Source organism: Orcinus orca, chromosome 19 (assembly GCF_937001465.1).
Source record: "Orcinus orca chromosome 19, mOrcOrc1.1, whole genome shotgun sequence".
Taxonomy (NCBI): domain Eukaryota; kingdom Metazoa; phylum Chordata; class Mammalia; order Artiodactyla; family Delphinidae; genus Orcinus; species Orcinus orca.
Genome location: NC_064577.1, coordinates 33428356 through 33450127, shown reverse-complemented (window position 1 = coordinate 33450127; position 21772 = coordinate 33428356). Strand labels below are relative to the sequence as shown.

The following is a 21772-nucleotide window of genomic DNA, read 5'->3' as shown; positions in this document are numbered from 1 at the left end:
CAGGCCGGGGTTGGGGGCTGCCCTCCACAGCCACAGGAGTGCTGTTCCGTGTGTCTGCACTGTGGGCTCTGAAGAGTACACCAGCAGAGCTCAATTCAGGCATCTGGCTGAGTGTCATGAACTGGTACTGTGCACAAAGCCTGGCAGGGAGAACCAGACACCCCAGCATCGAGTTCTGGGCGGGAGATGTTGATAAGTGGCCAAGAAAGAGGTGGCCAGATTGGGTGGTGCTGGGCAGAAACCCAGGGCAGAGGGACCCCCCGGCGCATCAGGACCCAGAAAATGTGGAGCTGCAGGAAAGGATTCAGGGGGAAAAGAGATGGTGCCCCCAGACAGAGCTGCTGTTAATGTCGCAGGGTGGTTCCTTTCAGGTCTCTTTACTGTTGCTTTTTTAAAATTAATTAATTGTTTTTGGCTGCGTTGGGTCTTCATTGCTGTGTGCGGGCTTTCTCAAGTTGCGGTGAGCAGGGGCTACTCTTCGTTGCGGTGCACGGGCTTCTTATTGCAGTGGCTTCTCTTGTTGCGGAGCACGGGCTCTAGGTGCGAGGGCTTCAGTAGTTGTGGCACGCGGGCTCAGTAGTTGTGGCACATGGGCTTATTTGCTCCGCGGCATGTGGGATCTTCCTGGACCAGGGCTCGAACCCGTGTCCCCTGCACTGGCAGGCAGATTCTTTTTTTTTTTTTAATTTATTATTTATTCATTTATTTAGTTTTTGGCTGCATTGGGTCTTCGCTGCTGCACACAGGTTTTCTCTAGTTGCTGAGAGCTGGGGCTACTCTTTGTTGTGGTGCACGGGCTTCTCATTGCGGTGGCTTCTCTTGTTGCGGAGCACGGGCTCTAGGCGCGTGGGCTTCAGTAGTTGTGGCTCGCAGGCTCTAGAGAGCAGGCTCAGTAGTTGTGGCACACAGGCTTAGTTGCTCCGCAGCATGTGGGATCTTCCTGGACCAGGGCTTGAACCTGTGTATCCTGCGTTCGCAGGCAGATTCTTAACCACTGCGCCACCAGGGAAGTCCCCTACTGTTGCTTTTGATAGAGTTTTGTGTCCAGCTTTCCCAGCATAGCTGGTAACATAAGCATTTCCCCATCTTAATAAGAGGTCTTCTCAACACCATGGTACCTGGGCACTTAGTATTCTATTGTGTGGATATGTCAGACTTTACTCAACCATTCACAGGCTATAGGAATCAGAAAAGGGAACAACCCAAAGCCCCAGCGAATGGGCACTAAGCTGCATCCTGGTGCCTCGCTCAGACATTCTTGAGAGACTGAGAACCAATGGAAAAGAGGACACTGGATGAAACAGAGCTAATGCAGAGACCAGCTAATAATGAAAGAGTCCTTGTGAAATTTAAAAACAGAATCTAAAAACTTAAAAATTTAATAGAAGGATTGAAAGAATGAGTTGAGGAAATCTCACAGAAGAAAGAACAAAAATCTGAGAGACAGAAACTAGGAAAGCGAAGATAAGAGATGGTGGAGGATCTGTGCAGAAAGCCTAGCACTTGAGGGACAGAGTTTCCAAAATGAGATCAGAGGAGGAGGAGACAACTGTGAACAAATAATACAGAGCTCTTCCCAGAACCTCTGTAGTGGAAAAGCGGCCAGCACAGTAAAAACAGCAAACCAGCTAACGGATTCAAAAACTCCACCACGTTGCATCATCATGAAGTTTCAAAGTCATCAGAATAAAGAGAAGATATTGAAAGTTTCTAGAGTGTGAACGTAGGTCTCCCGGAGAGGGCACTGCTCAGCGTGGCATAAGACCTGTCGCCAGCAGCCAAGCGAGCCACATTCCCAGGGACAGGACTTCTCACCTCACATCCTCTCTCCAGGCCCACCATCCTCCAGGTCGTGCTGCAGGTGCTAGGGCAGAACAGGACATTTCCAGACACCAGAGGACTCTTACTTCCCACACAGCTCTTCTTAAGAAGCTCGAGGTTGAGCCACCCAGCATGGAGCGGGTGCCATGCCAGTCAAGAAGATACTGGATTTTGAAGGCTTAGTACAAAAACAGAACGTAGGGCTTCCCTGGTGGCGCAGTGGTTGAGAGTCCGCCTGCCGATGCAGGGGACGCGGGTTCGTGCCCCGGTCCGGGAAGATCCCACATGCCGCGGAGCGGCTGGGCCCGTGAGCCATGGCCACTGAGCCTGCGCGTCCGGAGCCTGTGCTCCACAACGGGGGAGGCCACAACAGTGAGAGGCCCGCGTACAGCAAAAAAAAACAAAAAAAAAAACAGAACGTAAAGTATCATGAATTATGTGTGCTGGTCACATGTCGAAGGGATCCTCTTCCTGACAAATTGGTTTAAATAAAAGGTATTACTAAAGTTAATTTCACCTGTTCCTTTTCCTTTTTAAAAAAATTTTATTTATTTTGTTTATTTATTTTTGGCTGCATTGGGTCTTCATTGCCGTGCATGGGCTTTCTCTAGTTGCGGTGAGCAGGGGCTACTCTTTGTTGCGGTGCGCGGGCTTCTCACTGCGGTGGCTTCTCTTGTTGTGGAGCACGGGCTCTAGGCATGTGGGCTTCAGTAGTTGTGGCACATGGGCTCAGTAGTTGTGGCTCGCGGGCTCTAGAGCGCAGCCTCAGTAGTTGTGGAGCCTGGGCTTAGTTGCTCCACGGCATGTGGAATCTTCCCGGGCCAGGGCTCAAACTCGTGTCCCCTGCATTGGCAGGTGGATTCTTAACCACTGTGCCACCAGAGAAGTCCCCCCTTTCCTTTTTAAATGTGGATACAAAATATTTGAAATGACTCGTTGGTTCACAGTTGTGCAGCGTAATATTTCTGTTGGGTGGCGCCCTCTAAAAACGCCAAGAGACTGTATAAATAAGGAAATGTAATAACAGCCCCCACCCCCCTCCCCCGGGCTGCCCACCGACCCTTCCACCAACAAAATGTACCCAACTGCGGTGTGAATGCAGATCATTATGCCTCTGGATTGAAGGGGGGCGGAAGGGGTCAGAAGCAGGTGGGAGGGCCCGTCTCTGGTTGGGGTGCCAGGATGTCGGGATAATGCTGAACAGTGCAAATCAAGACCGATTCAAACATCGATTGAGCCCCTGCAATGTGACAGGCACTGTTCTGGGTGCTGGGAGACAGAGGGCAGCTGACATCTTAGCAGAAGGAGGCAGACGATACACGACCCAACAGATCGGTGTATTCCTACTGCAACGTGAGGTTCTGTTGAGGGCTGTGAAGAAAATACAGCAGGTGAGGAGATAGAGTGAAGAATGTGGCTACTGTAGATAGTTTCTTCTTAAAGTCCCGGCTGTTCCCAGACCTTGCCCAACCCTCCCCGCAGAACTCCCACTGCCCTGAATTGGGTGTTTCTCTCTCAGTTTTTCATACTTCTGTTAAACGAATGTAGGAATGATTCATGATATCCACGGCATGTTCTTTTTCTTTTTTTATTGAAGTATAGTTGATTTACAATTCCGTGGCATGTTCTTAAAGCACCGGGTCTGATATATCTGCTCTTCTGCTCAGCAATATGCTTTCGGGCTGCGTTTATGCTGACCCAGGTGGCTCTGGTTTGTTTATTTGAAAAGAAATTTATTTTTGAAGTATAGTGGGTTTACAGCGTTGTGCTAGTTTCAGGTGTACAGCAAAGTGATTCAGTTATATCTATACCTGTATGCTTTTTCAGATTCCTTTCCATTGTAAGTTATTACAAGATACTGAATATAGCTCCCTGTGCTATGCAGTAGGTCCTCGTTGCTTGTCTTCTTTATACGGTATCTTTTTTATATGTAGTACTGTTGATCCCAAACTCCTAAATTTATCCCTTACCACCCTGATTCCTTGATTATTTAACTGCATGATATGCCAGCGTCCAGGGAAAACCCACCTGCTTTGTTCATGTTTCTGTTGGAGGACATTTGGCTTTCTTCCTCCCTGTCCCTCTTTGACCTTTTTTTTTTTTTTTTTTTGCGGTACGCGGGCCTCTCACTGCTGTGGCCCCTCTCGTTGCGGAGCACAGGCTCCGCACGCGCATTCTCAGCGGGCATGGCTCACGGGCCCAGCCGCTCCGCGGCACGCGGGATCCTCCCGGACCGGGGCATCGGCAGGCGGACTCTCAACCACTGCGCTACCAGGGAAGCCTCTCCCTGTTCCTCTTTTCCTTTCTTGTTTTGACCATGACAATAGAGCTGCAAGGAACATTTCGGGACAAGCCTTTGGTGCATGCAGGGGGCAGGGTCTCTCCCGGGGAGGGGTGCTGTGAACTGCTGTGCTATCAGGGGGTGCACATCTTCAGCCTCACTAGATATTGACCAATTGTTTTTGGAAATGATGAGCCCATTCACGGTCCCAGCAGCAGGGTTTAAGAGTTCCCGTACATACACTCACTAACACCGTATTTTATTTTCAAATGCACATATGTATTAATTTCATAGCATGTGTTAAAAGTCAGGTTTATTGAGACATGATATACTCTTGAAAAATGTACAATTGAATGAGTTTCGACAAATATATAGTCATGTAACCACCACAGACAAGATACAGAACATTTTTGTTGCCCGCAAATTCCCTCAGGACCCCGTGTAGTCTGTCCTCCCCCCGCAGGCCCCTGGCCATCACCCACCTGATTTCTCTGCCTATAGATCTGCCTTTCCCAGAATACATACAAATGGATTATGTAGCCTTTTGTACCTGGCTTCTCACTTACTGCGAAGCTTCTGAGATCCATCCGTGATGCAGCTTGTAATAATGGTTCCTTCTGTTGATTGCTGAGTCCTGCTCCCCCGGATGGGTGGCCCGAGGTTTGGTGGTTCGTCCAGTTGGTGGACATTTGGGCTGTTCCCAGCTTTTGGCATAGTGAACTCTTCTGCTCTGAACGGTTGTGTGCAGATCTTTGTGTGGACACGTGTTTTCCTTTCTCCTGAGGAAACACCTCGGAGTGGGACTGTGGTTCCCAGGCCCTTGACTAACTTTATAAGAAACCGCCAAGCTCTTGTTCTGAGCAGCTGCACCGTCCTGCGTCCCCCCTCCCCGCCTCGACCCCTTGGCTCTCTCGGGATCTTCAGGATTTTTGGTTGTTGATTCTGATTTTTTAGCCATTCCACTACATATATAGTGGTATCTCATTGTGGTTTTGGTTTGCATTTCCCCAAAAACTAATGATGGTCAACATCTCTTCATGTGATTCTTTGCTGTCTGTATGTCTTCTTTTATGAATCACCTGTTCAAATCTATTGCTGATTAAAAACTGGCTTTTTAGGGCTTCCCTGGTGGCGCAGTGGTTGAGAGTCCGCCTGCCAATGCAGGGGACGCGGGTTCGTGCCCCGGTCCGGGAAGATCCCACATGCCGCGGAGCGGCTGGGCCCGTGAGCCATGGCCGCTGAGCCTGCGCGTCCGGAACCTGTGCTCCGCAACGGGAGAGGCCACAACAGTGAGAGGCCCGCGTACTGCAAAAAAAAAAAAAAAATTGGCTTTTCAAAAAATTACTTATACATTCCAATACAAGACCTTCACCAGATACATGTTTTGTAAATATTTTCTCCCGTTCAATGGCTTGCTCTCCTACTTTCTTTTTTTTTTAATTTTATAAATTTTTTACTTATTTATATTTGGCTACGTTGGGTCTTTGCTGCTGTGCATGGGCTTTCTCTAGTTGCGGCGAGCGGGGGCTACTCATTGCAGTGCGCGGGCTTCTCATTGCGGTGGCTTCTCTTCTTGTGGAGCATGGGCTCTAGGCACACGGGCTCAGTAGTTGTGGCACGTGGGCTCAGTAGTTGTGGCTTGCGAGCTCTAGAGCGCAGCCTCAGTAGTTGTGGTGCACGGGCTTAGTTGCTCCGTGGCATGTGGGATCTTCCTGGACCAGGGCTCGAACCCGTGTCCCCTGCATTGGCAGGCAGATTCTTAACCACTGCACCACCAGGGAAGTCACTCTCCTACTTTCTTTATTTATTCTTTTTTTTTTTTTTTTTTTTTTCCTGCACGCGGGCCCCCCACTGCTGTGGCCTCTCCCGCCACGGAGCACAGGCTGCGGACGCGCAGGCTCAGCGGCCATGGCTCACGGGCCCAGCCGCTCCGCAGCATGTGGGATCTTCCCGGACTGGGGCATGAACCTGCGTCCCCTGCACCGGCAGGCGGACTCCCAACCACTGCGCCACCAGGGAAGCCCAGATGTCTTTTCTTTTTTATGAGATTATCTTTTGATTTGTCTTTCTTAGTCTATTGCTGTGCTGAATTATACTGATTTTCAAATGTTTACCAACCTTGCATTCCTGGGATACATTTCACTTGGTCAAAAATATTATCCTTTTTATATATTTCTGGGTTAGATTTGCTAACATTTTATTAAGGATTTTTGCATCTGTGTTCATTAAGGATTTTAGTGTGTAATTTTATTTTCTTGTAATAAAGTTGTCTGGCTTTGGTATCAGGATGATACTGGCCTCATAAAATGAGCTGGAAAGTACTCCTTCCTCTTCTGTTTTCTGGAAGTCTGTATAAAATTGGCATTATTACTTCCTTAGATGTTGGTGGAATTCACTGGTGAAGCATCTGGGCCTGGAGCTGTCTTTTTGTAGGAAGGCTTTTAACTACACATTCAATTTTTAAAATAGACATAATGCTATTTCCCTAGATATTGGCCCATTGCTATTTGAAATTATTATGCCGATTTTTAGTACCACAGCAGGATTTAAGGGTTTCTGCTCTGGGAATTCCCTGGTGGTCTAGTGGTTAGGACTCTACCCTTTCGGGATCTCAGTTCCCTGACCAGGGATTGAACCCAAGCTACAGCAGTGAAAACCCAGTATCCTAACTACTAGGCCACCAGGGAACTCTCAGTATTTTCTTAAAGTAAAGCAAAAGGGTGCTGGGTCACAGCTGGTGGAATTGTGTCTGGGATGGGGTGGACCCTTCCTGCTGGGGCAGCTCAGAGCCGAGGTCCCTCCTCCCAGGTGTTCATTGTCATTCCTTCCTGACCAGCCGGCTCCTCCTCCCCTGATCTTGATTTTTTTTTTTTTTTAACATCTTTATTGGGGTATAATTGCTTTACAATGGTGTGTTAGTTTCTGCTTTATAACAAAGTGAATCAGTTATACATATACATATGTTCCCATATCTTTTCCGTCTTGCGTCTCCCTCCCTCCCACCCTCCCTATCCCACCCCTCCAGGCGGTCACAAAGAAACTCCTGCAGGTGGCCTTCACTGGCCCTGCTGCTCTCAGGCCTCAGCAGCCTTCCTGGGCTCGGTCCTGGCTGGTCACTACTGAGCCCCACTCCAAGCGCATCCGCTCGCACGACCACGAGCCCCACCCCATCCGGCTAAGACTGCCCCTCACGCGGGCCTCCTCTGCCTCTTGGACGCCATGGCCACTCTCCTGCTGACAGGGACCCCCCACCCCGCCACCAAACTCCCCTCCAGCCTCCATCTGTGTCTTCAAGATAAACTGAGGCTCTGGTGGCCACTGTGCACATGGGCCGTGCCCAGACCCCACCCCCAGAGGGCAGGTGGCGTGCTCAAAGGTGTTGGGGAGCCGGGGACAGGGAGAGGCCAGGCCCCCCATGACCAGCCACAGCCATCCCCAAGTCTAGACAGCCTCTGGGGCACCCAGGACCTGTCCCCACTCACTGCCCATCTCCTGGGAGCGTCAGCTCACCCGCCAGTGTTTACCCGGCTCCTCCGCAGATCAGGCTCGGGGCCAGCCCCACCTACACGCCCTCTGAATTCTCCCAACCAGTGGGTGGTGAGGGGGCATCTGGCCTCTTTCAGAAAAGGTAAACGGAAGAACTCAAGCCTGCCGAGGACCCTTAGCCGAGGGTGGGGGTGGTGGAAGCCCAGAGCCCACGTCTTGACCAAATGGGACACTGGGCCTGGAAACCAGTCTCTGTGCAGGGCTGGGGTCCCCACTTCCATTTTATAGATGGGGAGCCCGAGGCTCTGGAGGTGAAGTGGCCGGTCCAGGGCCTTCAGCCCCCTGCAGCCTGTCCTGGGGAGGGGCCCTGGTCCCGGCTTGCACAAAGCAGGGCTGGACTGAGGGGTGCAGCATCCTCCCCCCACGGCCGTCGTTCTCTCCCCGAGTGACCCCCACCCTCTGAGTCCTGGCCTCTTGTCTCGCCAGCTGCCTCTCGCCCTGAGCCACCATCAAGGTTGTTAGACTGAGCAACGTCACATTAGGTGGCATCCAGCACGGCTCAATCAAATCAAGCCACGTAGAGGGACGGCAGCAGCAGGAAGGGGCCCTAGGGCCACCAGCCTAGATGGGGCCAGGCTTGGGTCAGCGACAAGCAGCGGGCTTGGGGGCTGGGCAGCATTGCCCGGGAGGCCAGGGGACAGGTGGACAGGTGGTGCTTGGGCACAGAGGGGCAGCATGGCAGGCGGCCCCTGACCCAGGAGCTCAGGATGATGGGGGCAGACAAGCCCAGGCCCCCATCTGGGATATCAGGGCAGGGTGCGGAGCACAGGTGAGGTGGGAGCAGAAGAGGCACGGCCCCCAGGGCTCCTGAAGAATGAGCCAGGCCAGATGGGACCAGGGAGCGGGGGTGTGTGACAAGGAGGCTGGGAAGGACAGGGAGGGGTCCCTCAAGGCTGGGGGCCAGGATGTAGGCAGTTAAGCCTGGAATTTTGCTTGAGTCGGACTCGCCCAGAAGCACAAGCACATATGGGTTGTTCTCACTTCTTCCCACCATATCGTGTCCTTACAACCTTCGATGGCTCCCCTGTGCCCCCCGGACTGAGTCTTCTCCCAGTGATGCACAGACGGCCCACAGGCTGGCCTGGCTGGCTTTCGTCAACTGGCTTGCCCTGTTCTTTTTTTTTTTTTTTTTCCCCTGTTCTTGTGTCACCCACTCCTCCGGCCGGCCCCAGAGCTCACTTGTGCCTGCCCATCTGTGCCACAGACTTCCTGCAGAAAAATCTGATGGCTTCTCTGAGTGATGGATTCAAACCCTGAGAAGTGGGAATTGGTGGAACCCTGGGGCAAGGAAGCTGGGGTTTACCCACAATTCCCATCCCTCAGGGGCCGCTGGTGATAGGGTTGTGACGGCTGCTCTCCTGGAGTGGACTGGCCTAGGCAAGCTTTGTCTCTGGCGTTGGAGAGATAAGGGGGCAACAGAAATTTTAAGGATCAGACATTGACCAGCCTGAGGCCTTGAAGAAAGTTCAGGTCATCCAGTAGCAATTCAGGGCTGCAATGAGATCCAGGGGCCCCTGTTACCAGCTGAATTGCATCCCCCCTAAAATGTGTATGTTGAAGTCCTAAACCCTAGCACCTTGGGATGAGACTGTATTTAGAGATAGGGCTTTTACAGAAGTAATTAAGGTAAAATGAGGCCATTAGAGTGTGCACTAATCCAACCTGACTGGTGTCCTTATAAGAAGAGGAGATTAGGACACAGACACACACAGAGAGACGACCATGTAAGGACACAGGGAGAAGGCGACACACCCAGGAGAGTCCTCAGGAGGAACCAGCCTGCTGACGCCTTGATCTCAGGCATCCAGCGTCAGGACTGTGAGTTGATAAGACGCTGTAGTTTAAGCCACCCAGGCTGTGTACCCGCCGTGGCAGCCCCAAGACATTCACATAGCCACCATGCAGCACAGAGAGTCACAGCCCCTAAAGCTGGAGGGCAGGTTTGCTGGAAGTTGGGCCAAAGACTTGATCCTGGGGGGGTGGGGAAAAGGAAAGGATGGTTGTGCTTCACCATCTCCTGGGCCAATGTCAAGATCCATAGTAGAGGGTGGACCCCATGACCCAGATGGGGTATCAGGGTGGAAGGCCCCAGCCCCGGAACTCAGATCCCCCCGAAACTGCTGGCAGCAGAAGTGGCCACAAACCTGGTTGGAGGAGACCAGCCTCCTGCTGCCCGGGCTGTGCAGACCTCACCTGAGGCAGATGTCCTTTCCAAGATCTGCCCGCCTCCCCTCCAGGCCCCTGACAAGTCATGACGGGTGACTCTCTTGTGACCTGACTGTGGGCGGCGATGGCTTATTCTCCAGGTAGCTGTGGCCAAGCAGGCTTGCACCCGCAGGACCCCGGAGAAGGGAAGGTGGATATTCAGGATCTGGAGTGGGGAGTGGAACTGGGCTGGGGAGGGGGGAGTTATTGATGTGGGGCGTTTTCCAAATCCTGGCAAGGATGCCTGAAATCTGTCCTCACATGCTGCTGGAATGGCTCCTGGGAGTTTGGGGATGACAGAGGCTGGGGAAACGAGGAGGGCTGGGCGGTGTATTTGCAAGAGAACCTGCAGCTGATGGAGAAAGCCCTGGGAGGGAGCTTCCAGGCCCCCATGGCTGTCACATCCTTAGGTCCCTGCTGGTTGCTGGCTGGACACAGCGGCTCCTTCCTTGGGGCCTGAGCAAGATGGCCAGCCACAGTCTTTAATCTCCAATCTCACAAGGGACGTCCCGTCACTTTGTCACCTTCTATTTGTCAGAGGCAAGTCACTGAGTCCAGTCTGCACTCAGGGGAGAGGACTTCATGCGGGCATGGATGCCGGGGGAGGGTCCTGGGGCAGCTTAGAGGAGCCCCCTCAGGGAGTGGGGATGGGCAGCTGGTGACGGCATTGCTTCACTTTTATCCCCTAAAAAGGTCAAGGGTGGGTGACCCCTCCCTGACACTCCAGACCAAGCCTGGACTCAGGAGAGAGGAGACCACTCAGATCTCTCCAGCGCCGCACATGAGGGTCTGAGCTGACCCTGAATCCAAGACACCAAGGTACTATGAGGCCTCTGTGTTAGGTGGGGGATTCCAGAGTCTTAAAGACTTAAGACACAGGCACCTCAAAAAGTTAGACGTGGAATCACCATGTGATCCAGCAAGTCCACTCCTGGGTATATTCCCAAAAGAACTGAATACAGGGGCTCGGACAGATATTTGTACGTTCACGTTCATAGCATCACTATTCACAACAGCCAAAAGGTGGAAACAACCCAAGTGTCCATGGATGGATGAATGGATAAACAAAATGTGGTCCATCCAGGTAAAGAAATATTATTCAGTCTTACAAAGGAAGGCAATTCTGATACCTGCTGCAACACGGATGAACCTTGAGGACATGATGTTCAGTGAAATCAGCCAGTGACTAAAGAACAATCCTGTAGGATCCACTAGTATGAGGGACCCAGCGTAGTCGGATTCACAAAGACAGAAAGCAGAATGGAGGTTGCCAGGGGCTGGGGAGGGGGTTGATGGGGAGTTAGTGTTTAATGGGGACAGAGTTTCACTTGAGGAAGATGAAAAGCGTCATCTGGAGATGGTGGTGGCGGCTGCACAACCATATGAATAGGCTTAATACCACTGAACTGTACACCTGAAGTGGTGAATTTTATTATATATAATTTATTACATTTACTATATATCTATATTATGTGTTAGATTTTATTGTATTTTACCGCAATAAAAAATTTTGAAGTCTTAAGATGCAGGGGGTGGTGCCCATCATACCCACTGTTTAATTCCTGGGCACGACCGCTGCCAGCACCCGCGGAATCACGGATGAACGTGAGCTCCACCAAGCGGGAGCCTGAGCACAGCGGCCGAGCAGGCTTGCTCCTTCCTCAGCCTCCGCTGCGTCTTGCAGACACCACCTGGGGAGCGTGCTCCCCTGTGTGTCCTCATCAGAGGGGAAGCGGCGCGTTCCCCTGAAGCGGGCTCACCGCTGCCCCAGGGCCCTGTCTCTGCTCCTGCCGCTGCCGACTCTAATACTTGGAAACAGGGAAGATGTTTCTGGTTGTGAGTTGCTGGAAACTCAACTAACTGGCTGGAAGGATAAATGGATGGGAAGACAAAATGCTTTAGGGTCCAACCTGACCCTGACCCTGACCGGGGCCTGGTGGACCCCCTGGAGGGGACGGCCTGCAGAGCCCACAGTGACCAGGCCTCCAGGGGTGACGGGTTCTGGGGCTGAGCCTGGACATCAGGACCTGTTGTGGGAAGTGGCCCCCCCCAGGGTGCAGGGTGTTCCTAGAGAACTAATCACTGCTGCTAGGCGTGAGCCCTGCAGTGGCCCTGGGTGGCAGTGTAAGCAATGATGGCTGGTCCTCCAATTCCCCTCACTGGGGGTTCTCAGTGTTGGGTGCTGGGAGAGAGGGAGCCCCACAGGGGTCCTGGGCTTCCTGGTCACCCTCATAGGGTCTGGAAAATAAAGCTGGGCCCAGTTGGCTTGTGTGAGGAAGGACCTGGTCGCCCACAGGGCAGGAGAGGTGGGTTGGAGGCTGAAGGGCAGGGTGCAAAGACCTGAGGGGGGGCCACCCTGGACACTTGACCAGGCCCCTCTCAGCACCCTTCCACTGCACCCTGCGTCCAGTGCCCCCAGGGCCTGCGGTAATGGCTTCCCTCTGCAGCACCCTCTCCTTCCAGCCTTCCGATGTCCCACCTGAGCCCCACCATCACACCCCCAAAATTATTCACCAAAGGAAGCCAGAGCCTTCTTTCTACACTCTGCCCCACAACCAGCTGGGGTCCTGCCCCTGCTGCAGAATCCCCACTGTCCCCAGCAGGAATGAGAACAGACAGATACTCCTGGTGGGACACACTGGCCACAGGGTCTGGCCTCGCCCCCTTCCATCTTCCCCAGACAGCTCTCAGAGCATACTGAATGGCTCTGTGCTCTCCCCGCAGTCACCCAGCTGGCCCTTCCAGGCCCGATCACAGCATGCTGTGAGCCCTCCTGGGTTGCCCCTGCACCCTGCCTGCCTGCCACGCCCCCATCGTGGGTCTGGCTCTGGTGTCTGCATCCTCTCTCCCATCAGCCCAGTAGCCTGCACTGGGTGCTGGCGATGCTGGTGGACTGTCTGGCCCTGGACCTGGGTCACACCCCTCTCCCCAAGGCTGGCTGAGTTCCGGGAAGGCCACGGGTATGTATGGAGGAAATGTTGCCCCAAAGCCTGAGTTCTCCTACCACCTGAGCCCGGCCGCCCTCTCTCTGAAGCCCCTGGGTTCCACCCTGTGCAGGTGGCTTAGATGGGATCTGGACCCTGGCATTTTGGAGTTTTGTACTTTCCAGACCGTTCTTGTTCCTGGGAAACATTCCAGCCAACTTTTCCTTTGGTTGCCCCCCTTCACCCTGGAATGCAGCCTGGCATAGGGAAGCCCCCGCCTGGTGGCTGCCAGGCAGCATCCCTGTCACTGGGCCACACACTTTTCCGTCACCACCTCGCCCAGCCCAGCCTGCCCGCACCTCTGGCTCCCAGCCCTCCTGACTGTCAGTGTCACCAGGCTGCCAACCAGCGGCCACTTGGGGAATGTCCAGCTTTCCCTTTGGCAACAGGCCTACTTGGTGAACCCACCCAGGCCCAGCTGCTTCTCCCACCTCTTTCCTCTCTCACTCGCTCACTCATTTGTTCACTCCTTCATTCATTTAGCAAACCACAGGGAGTTCAGCTGAGCCAGGCCCAGGCGGGCTTCATGGCTGGAGGGACGCAGCCAGGGAAAACACTCAGCCCTCCTCCCTTTGGGGCCAACTTTATAGCGGGGACACAGACATGGTGCATATAATTTAAAACAACTGGGCAGGGCTTCCCTGGTGGCGCAGTGGTTAAGAATCATCTGCCTGCCAATGCAGGGACAGGGGTTCGAGCCCTGGTCCGGGAAGATCCCACATGCCGCAGAGCAACTAAGCCCGTGCACCACAGCTACTGAGCCCACGTGCTACAACTACTGAAGCCCGTGTGCCTAGAGCCCGTGCTGCACAAGGGAAGCCACCGCAGTGAGAAGCCCGCGCACCGCAACAGAGTAGCCCCCGCTCGCTGCAACTAGAGAAAGCCCACGTGCAGCAACGAAGACCCAACGCAACCATTTAAAAAATAAAATAAAACCCGAAAAAAAAATGTACAGTTCAGTGGTTTTTAGTATATTCACAGCCATGCAACCATCACCACAGTTAATTTTTGGAACATTTCATCACTTCAAAAGGAGACCTCCTGGGACTTCCCTGGTGGTCCCGTGGTTAAGACTCTGCACTTCCACTGCAAGGGGCACGGGTTTGATCCCTGGTCGGGCAACTAAGATCCCACATGCCGCGAGGTGCAGCCAAAGACTTAAAAAAAAAAAAAAAGAAAAGAAAAGAAAACCTCCTGCCTTCTAGCCCGCAGCCCTCCAGACCTCCCTCCCCAGCCCTAAGCAAGCGCTAATACACTTTCTGTCTCTATGAGTTTGCCTGTTCTAGGGAACCTCAGGTAGTGGGATCATGCATTATTTGTCCTTCTGTGTCTGGCTCTTTTCACTGAGCTTAATGTCTTCAAGGTGCATCTGTGTTGTAGCAGGTGTGAGGCCCTCATTCCTTTTAAAGGCTGAGTAGGAGCCCATTGAACGGTGGATCACAATTTGTTTATCCCTTCATACACAGATGGACATTTGGGTTGTTTCCACCTTTTGGGGACTGAGTAAGGCTTCTGTGAACACCCGTGTACAGCCTTTCACGTAGACACATATTTTCATTTCTCTTGGGAATAAACCTAGGAGAAGAATTGTTAGGTCATGTGGTAACTCTATGTTTAATTGTGTGATGGACTGCCAGCCCAGGAAATCCTTTAGTATCCACACCTGACCCAGTCATTGCCTTAATTAAGGCCCTCTAACTGCTCCTGACCGCATAGCCCAGTCCCTGTCAGCCCGCCCTCCGCCCTCCGCCCTCCGCCCACAGGCTTCCATCCTGGGACTCAGGCCCCGAGCTCCCGCCCACCGCAGGGGTTTAGCGACTGGTCGGTTCTCCTCCTGGAGCTCTCCTGCCTCCCTCCCGCCTTTCTTCAGGTCTCAGACCCAGGCAGGCTCCGGAACTCCTTTCTTGTTTTGCTTCCATGGTGTTTGTGCAATTAGTTAATTAGAATCCAGGTCTGGACGCCCCAGGAGGGCAAGTACTCTGTGTTTTAAAGCACGTAATAGATGTTTCAAATCATTTGGTGGAAGAAGAAATTCTCTGAGCAGAAGGGGATCCAGAGCTGTTTTAATTTCTTTTTTTCTTTCTTTCCTTTTTGTTTGTTTTAATTTCTAAACGGGGTTGCGATGGGCCCACTCTCTTTTGCCTACACAGCAGTCTCCGGTCTCTCCCCACTTTTCTGGTGAGAGTATCTTGGTTTCCCTTTGGGGATTCTCTCCCCACTCAGTCTGGGGGAAGCTGGAAACCCAGGCTTGGCGGGCCAGCCTGTCCTTAGCAGCTGAAGTTGATTCAGGCAGGCAAATGGCTGAGGTGGGGGCAGTGAGAGGTCATGCAGGTCTTTGCTGTCCCCTTCTCCATGGGGAATCCAAGCTGGCAGAATGTGGACAGGATTTGAGGAGAGGCTGCCTGGGAATGAAGCCATGTGCAGGAAAGCAGGACTGAGACAGGAAAAGAGAAATGGATGAAGCACCTGGATTGAGCCATGCCGGAAGCCCAGGTGAGCCAATACATTCCCTCATGCACAAGTCGGTTTGAACTGGGTTTCTGTACCATGTAATCAAAAGATTCCTGATTAATGCAGGGTGTACAGCCCAGAAAAGGTTTGCAGTGTTAGCCCATTTTCCTATCAGGTGGTTTTTTCTTAGTACAGTAATTTGTAAGAGCAATTAGTATATTAGGAACTTTTTATTGTATACTTTGCAAATGTTTTCTCTGGTCTGTTGTGTGCATGTTTGTGTGTGTATTTCTTGTATTTTTTTTTTTTTTGACCACACTACGTGGCCTGCGGGAACCCAGTTTCCCTACCAGGGATTGAACCCACGTCTGCACAGTGGAAGCGCGATGTCTCAACCACTGGACCACCAGGGAAGTCCCATGTGTGTGTATTTCTTTATAGAATCTTTTGCCATGCATAATTCCAAAATTTGTTATATAATCAAATGTCTATCTCTCCTCCTATAATTGATGGGTGTTAATTTTACTATATCGTTTGAAGACAATGCCCTTTATCAGATCAAGAAGTTGTTCTTCTACTCCTAGGTTGCCAGGCGATTTTTTTAAAATCACAAATGAGTATTAGATTGTCTCAGATCCTCCTTCTGCAACTATTGAGGTGATCATGGATTTTTTTTCTCCTTTAACCTGTATCGGGAAGTACATTCATCAGTTTCCTGACATTGAAAAGCTGCTCTAAGCCCAGCATGATCAGAGGTCTAACATTTTTATATACAGCTGACTTCAGTTTATTAACAGTTTCTTTAGGCTTGCTGCATTTATGATGAGAAATTAGATTGGTCTTTTCATTTTCATTCTGGAGTTGAGATCATGCTAGCCTTCTGTGAAGTTTTTAAGATAGCGATTTTTTTTTTTAAGATAGCGATTTTTCTGCTCCATGAATGCTTAGTAAAAATTCACCTGTGAAACCAGCTAGATCTGGTGTGCCTGTGTGAATTTTGGTAATACATATTGTGGCTATAACCGAAGACCACGCAAATGAGAACAAGCGGGGCTGTGTACTCAGCTTGCTGTAGCAGGGAGACAGCCCCATCACTTGCATGTTGGCAGAGACTCAAAGGCAGGCAGAGGAGGGGCCAGCTTCATAGTGAAAGGGGGGCTCAGGTGCGCCCCGAGTGGGCTCGGGGAAGCTGTGGGCGGCCAACTGGAGGTGCTGCAACCTGTGTGGTTGCTGAGGGGAGCCTACTTGGCTTTCTCTGATTGGTCCTGAGCTGGAAGCGGAGGCAGAAATTAGGGAAGCTGGCAGGTGTTGGCCAAGTCCTGGCCGTTTGGGGCCGGCCAAGTTCTGTTGGCGTATCTAGTAGCCATTGTCCCAGTGTACATTCAGCCTCTGTGTTTTTCTAGAGCCTTACCCATTTCTTCTTCCCTGTCAAATGTACTGGTATCAAGTTGTTCGTAGGATTCACTAATAATTTCAATCTCTAATATTTCTTTTGTATGTTTTCTCTTGTTGCAGATTTGTGTCTTTTCTCATTGTCCTTGTTGGACGTGTTAGTGGTGTGATGATTTGACACATCTTTTTATTTTATTTTATTATTTTTATTTTATTTTTGGCTGCGTTAGGTCTTTGTTGCTGAGTGCGGGCCTTCTCTAGTTGCAGTGAGCAGGGGCTACTCTTCATTGCAGTGCGCAGGCTTCTCATTGCGGTGGCTTCTCTTGTTGCAGAGCATGGGCTCTAGGCACGCGGGCTTCAGTAGTTGTGGATTGCGGGCTCTAGAGCACAGGCTCACTAGTTGTGGCGCACGGGCCTAGTTGCTCTGCGGCATGTGGGATCTTCCCGGACCAGGGCTCGAACCCGTGTCCCCTGCACTGGCAGGCAGATTCTTAGCCACTGCGCCACCAGGGAAGCCCTGACACATCTTTTTAAAGTACCAGTTTTGAGTTATTGTTAGTCAATTTCTATTGCATTCGTTTCTGTTCTTACCTTTGGTACTTCTTTCTGCTCTCTCTGGGATTTACTCCATTCTTTTTGTAATTGCTTAAGTTGAATGCTTAGATACTTTTTTTTTTTAACATAGTTTTGTGATAAATGCATTTAAGGCTATAAGCTTCCCTTCAGTGTTGCAACTTTCGATGTGTCATATTTTCGTTGTTGGGCAATTCTAAATTTTTCCTAATTTCTGTTGTGATTGTCTCTTCAGCAGCTGTTACTTAGGAGTGCACATTTTAGTTTCTAAGAATATGGCATTCTTAAAATAAACCAAAAAACAACTTTCTTTTTACACTAAAAAGAAAAATTTAGTTCTAGGAGGTTTTTTGTTTTGTTTTGTTTTTTTCTTTTGTAACATCCTTGGGATTTTCTACATAGACAGTCATATCATCCGAAATAGGGGCAGTTTTAGTTCTTCCTTCTCATGTATGGCTGCCTTTTATTTTATTTTCTCATCTTCGTGCACTGGCTAGAACCTCCGGTACTACACTGCACAAAGGTGGTGAGAGTGGACAGCCTTGCCTCGTTCTGACTTACAGGGAAAGCATTCAGTCTTTCATTGTTAAGTATAATGTTAGCTGTAGGTTTCTTGCATCTATATCACGAGAATTGTTTGTCTCTAGTTTTCTTTTTTGTATTGTCTTTGTTTGGTTATGGTATCTGGGTAATACTAGCTTCATAAAATGAATTGAGAAGTATCTCCTCCTCTTCTATTTTCTGGACGAGATTGTGTAAAATTTTTCTTTCAATGTTGGTAGAATTCTCCATGAAACCATCTGGGCTGGAGAGTTCTTTCTTTGGGATTTTTAAAATTATGAGTTCAATGTCCATAATAGTTATGCGGCTATTCCCATGATCCATTTCAAATTGGGTAAGTTGTGGTAATTTATGCTTTTCTAGGATTGGTTCCATTTCATCTAAATTGTCAAATTTTTATCGTTGTTTGTAATATTCCCTTACTTTCCTTTTGGTGTCTGAAAGATCTGTAGTGATGTCCCCATTTATCAGTTTTTCTAGAATTTGTCAATTTGATTGATCTTTTCAAAGAAATGCTTTTTGTTTCATTGATTTTCTCTATTATTTGTCCATTTACATTTTAATTGATTTCTGCTGCCTTTAGAATTTCCTTTCCTTCTGCTTGCTTTCGGTTTATTTTTGCTCTTCTTTTTCTAGTTCATAAGGTAGAAGTTTACATTTTTTTCATTTGAAAAATACATTCTTACATAGTCTTTTCTAATATAAACATTAATGCTATGAATTTCCCTCTAAACCCTGTTTGTTGCTGCCCACACTTTTGTATGTTGTATTTTCGTTTTTATTCAGTTCACCTTATTTTGTAGTTTCCCTCTTTTGACCCACTAATGATTTTGAAATGTGTTGTTTAGTTTCCAAGTGTTTGGATTTTCTTGTTATCTTTCTGTTGAAGAGTTCTAGTTTGAGTCCACTGTGGTCAGAGACATAATTTGTATGATTTCAACTCATTTAAATCTGTTGAGGCGTTTCAACAGAATGTGTGTCCAAGTGACTCCTGGTGGCTTGCCATGATCGTGATTGTATGGTGGCTAGTACGCTGTGTTGTGAAAAGAAGTTGTGTCCTGCTGTTGTGGGTAGAATGTCCGATCAATGCCGATTAGATCCTGTTGGTTGATGATGCTGAGGTCTTTTACATCCCGGGTGATTTTCTGTCTAGTTTTCTGTCAACTACTGAGAGAGAGGTGGTGAAGTCTCCAGCTATAATTATGGATTTGTCTTATTTTAAAAAATAAGAGGCTTTGCAAGTTTGTCGTTCTCTCCGTCTGGACTGGAGGCTTCTGTCGCAACCATGATCCACCAGATCATCGGTCAGGCCAAGGAGCATCCTAGCTTGATCCCCCTCTTCATATTTATTGGAGCGGGAGGTACTGGAGCAGCGCTGTATGTTTTGCGCCTGGCATTGTTCAATCCAGATGTCAGTTGGGACAGAGAGAATAACCTAGAACCCTGGAACAAACTGGGTCCCAATGATCAGTACAAGTTCTACTCAGTGAATGTAGATTACAGCAAACTGAAGAAAGAAGGTCCAGACTTCTAAATTAAATGTTTCACTGTAAAGCAGTTTAGAATGAAGTTCTTCCAGAAGCCATCTGCACAATTTTCCACTTAACCAGGAAATATTTCCCCTCTAAACGCACAAAATCATGTTGGTGTATTGTGATGGGGTTTACACTGATTGATAAATAGTTTGAAACTTAAAAAAAAAGTCTTCAGATAACTAACTCTTGAGTAAAAGAGCAAATTAAAAATTTTAAATAACAAATAATGAGAGAACACTATTGGTCAAAAACTTGTGGAATAGAGCCCGTCAGTCTCAGAGGAAAACCTTTATCGCCTTAAATGCATAACTTAGAAAACATGAACAGTTAGTAATCAATAGTGATTAAAAGAATAATAAGGTAATATTATAAACAGCTCTATGCCAATACCTTTGACAAATTCCTTGAAAAACACAAACTACCAAAGCTCACCAATGAAGTAGATAACCAGAATAGCCCTGTATCTATTAAAGAAATGGAAATGTTAGTTTAAAATCTTCCCTTGGGAATTCCCTGGCGGTCCAGTGGTTAGGACTCTGCTTTCACTGCCGAGGGCAAGGGTTGGATCCCTGGTTGGGGAACTAAGATTCCGCATGCCGTGTGGCCAAAAAAAAAAAAAAGGAACTAAACTAAACTAAACTAAAATCTTCCCACGAGGAAAATTGAAATAACTTGGTGGGGTTATGTTTTTCAAAATTCAATAAAAAGAAAACAATTTAATTGTAAAAACATGGTCAAAGCATTTGAACAGATACCTCACCAAAGAAGATACATAGATGACAAATAAGTAAGCCCATGAAAGATGCTCCACATCTTTAGTCATTAGGAAAATGTAAATTAGGACCACAGTGAGACCCCACCACACACTATGAAAATGGCTAAAGTTAAAAAGACTGACTCTACCAAGTGCTGGTGGGAGTTGAAACTCCTCTGCTACCAGTGGATGAAAATGGTACAACCACTTTGGAAAACAGTTTGTCACTTTCTTAGTGGTTTTTACCAAGAGAAACGAAAGTGCATGTATGTCCGTACAAACATCGTACACGAGTTTTCATAGCTGCTTTATTTGTAATATCCCCAAACTGAAGACAGCCCTAGTGTCCATCAGGGAGTGAGTGTACAAGCACACTGAGGCATCTCCGTCCATACAATGGGATGGTGCCCAGCGTAAGATGTCGTGAGCAACTTGGATGGACCTCAGAGTACTTATGCTGAGCCAGGAAGTCAGACAAAAAGAGAGAACGTTACGTGTTTCCATTACATGAAAGTATAGAGTATAGAAATCCATGAAATGAATCTATAGGAATCTACAGCCTGTCAGTGATTGTCCGAGAATGGGGAGAACGAAGAGGGGCAGGAGGAAACTTTGGGGGGGTGATGTTTGCCATCTGGCCTGGGGTGATGCTTTCAGGGTGTATTGTCTGCACAAACTTCTAAAACTGTGCACTGTGATTGTGTGCAGTTCATCGTGTGTTAGGATAAATGACACATCAGTGAAACTTTTTCTTTTGGTTGCGCTGGGTCTTAGTTGTGGCAGGTGGACTCCTTAGTTGAGGCATGCAAACTCTTAGTTGCGGCATGCATGTGGGATCTAGTTCCCTGACCAGGGATCAAACCCAGGCCCCCTGCATTGAGAGCACGGAGTCTTTTTTTTTTTTTAATAGATCTTTATTGGAGTATAATTGCTTCACAATGCTGTGTTAGTTTTTGTTGTACAACAAAGTGAATCAGCCATAAGCATACATACATCCCCATATCCCCTCCCCCTTGAGCCTCCCTCCCACCCTCCCTACACCACCCCTCTAGGTTGTCGCAGAGCACGGAGCTGACCTCCCTGGGGAGCAGGGGGTCTTAACCACTGCACCACCAGGGAAGTCCCCTCAGGGAAACTATTAAAACCTCTCAAGTGGTCTTCTGGAACACTGGCTCTGGGAAGGTCCCTCTGGAACCTAGTGGCCGTGCTGTGAGAGCCACAAGCCACAGGGAGGCCACTCGGCCCGATGGTCAGCAGCTGGCCTCTCTTCAGCCCCTTCGTGGGAGCCACGTCCCGGCTCTGTCACCGCAGGCCCGAACCCAGCAGCTGGAGCACCTTGGCCAGAGAGACCAGCGCACGGAGGGCGGGGAGGCCTCTGCTCCTGGTCTCCCTGAGCACCGGCCCTGGGACTGGGCGGCCAGGTAGCACCCCCTTTGGCTCCACCCTCTTGGGGCAGGTCCCCCGGGAGGCCCTGGGCCCTGGGCCAGGTGGAGGGAGGGCAGCTGCTGAGGAGCCCGGGAACTGAACTGCTTCAGAGCAGCAGGGCCAGAAACGAGGCAGGCCCAGATAAGGGGCAGAGTAACCTGCAAATGGGGTGCCAGAAACAGAGGAAGGAAAGGGGGGCAGAAAAAGAAAGTCCGCAGCCTGCGCGGAGACACGCCAAACACCC

At 49.7% G+C, this 21772-nt stretch overlaps 2 protein-coding genes across 2 annotated transcripts in view; both read left to right on the top strand.

The window, feature by feature from the left end:
• Nucleotides 1–21772, top strand: part of LOC117203601 (serine/arginine repetitive matrix protein 3-like) — a 33617-nt gene that overhangs the window by 5510 nt on the left and 6335 nt on the right. The window lies entirely within an intron of this gene.
• Nucleotides 17245–21324, top strand: LOC117203566 (cytochrome c oxidase subunit NDUFA4-like). Its single transcript, XM_049702603.1, has one exon. The coding sequence runs from the start codon at nt 19100–19102 to the stop codon at nt 19346–19348; it is 249 nt and encodes an 82-aa protein (XP_049558560.1). The 5' UTR covers nt 17245–19099; the 3' UTR covers nt 19349–21324.

Coding starts and splice junctions, on each gene's coding strand:
- LOC117203566 (XM_049702603.1), top strand. CDS start 19,100: ATGATCCACCAGATCATCGGTCAGGCCAAGGAGCATCCTAGCTTGATC.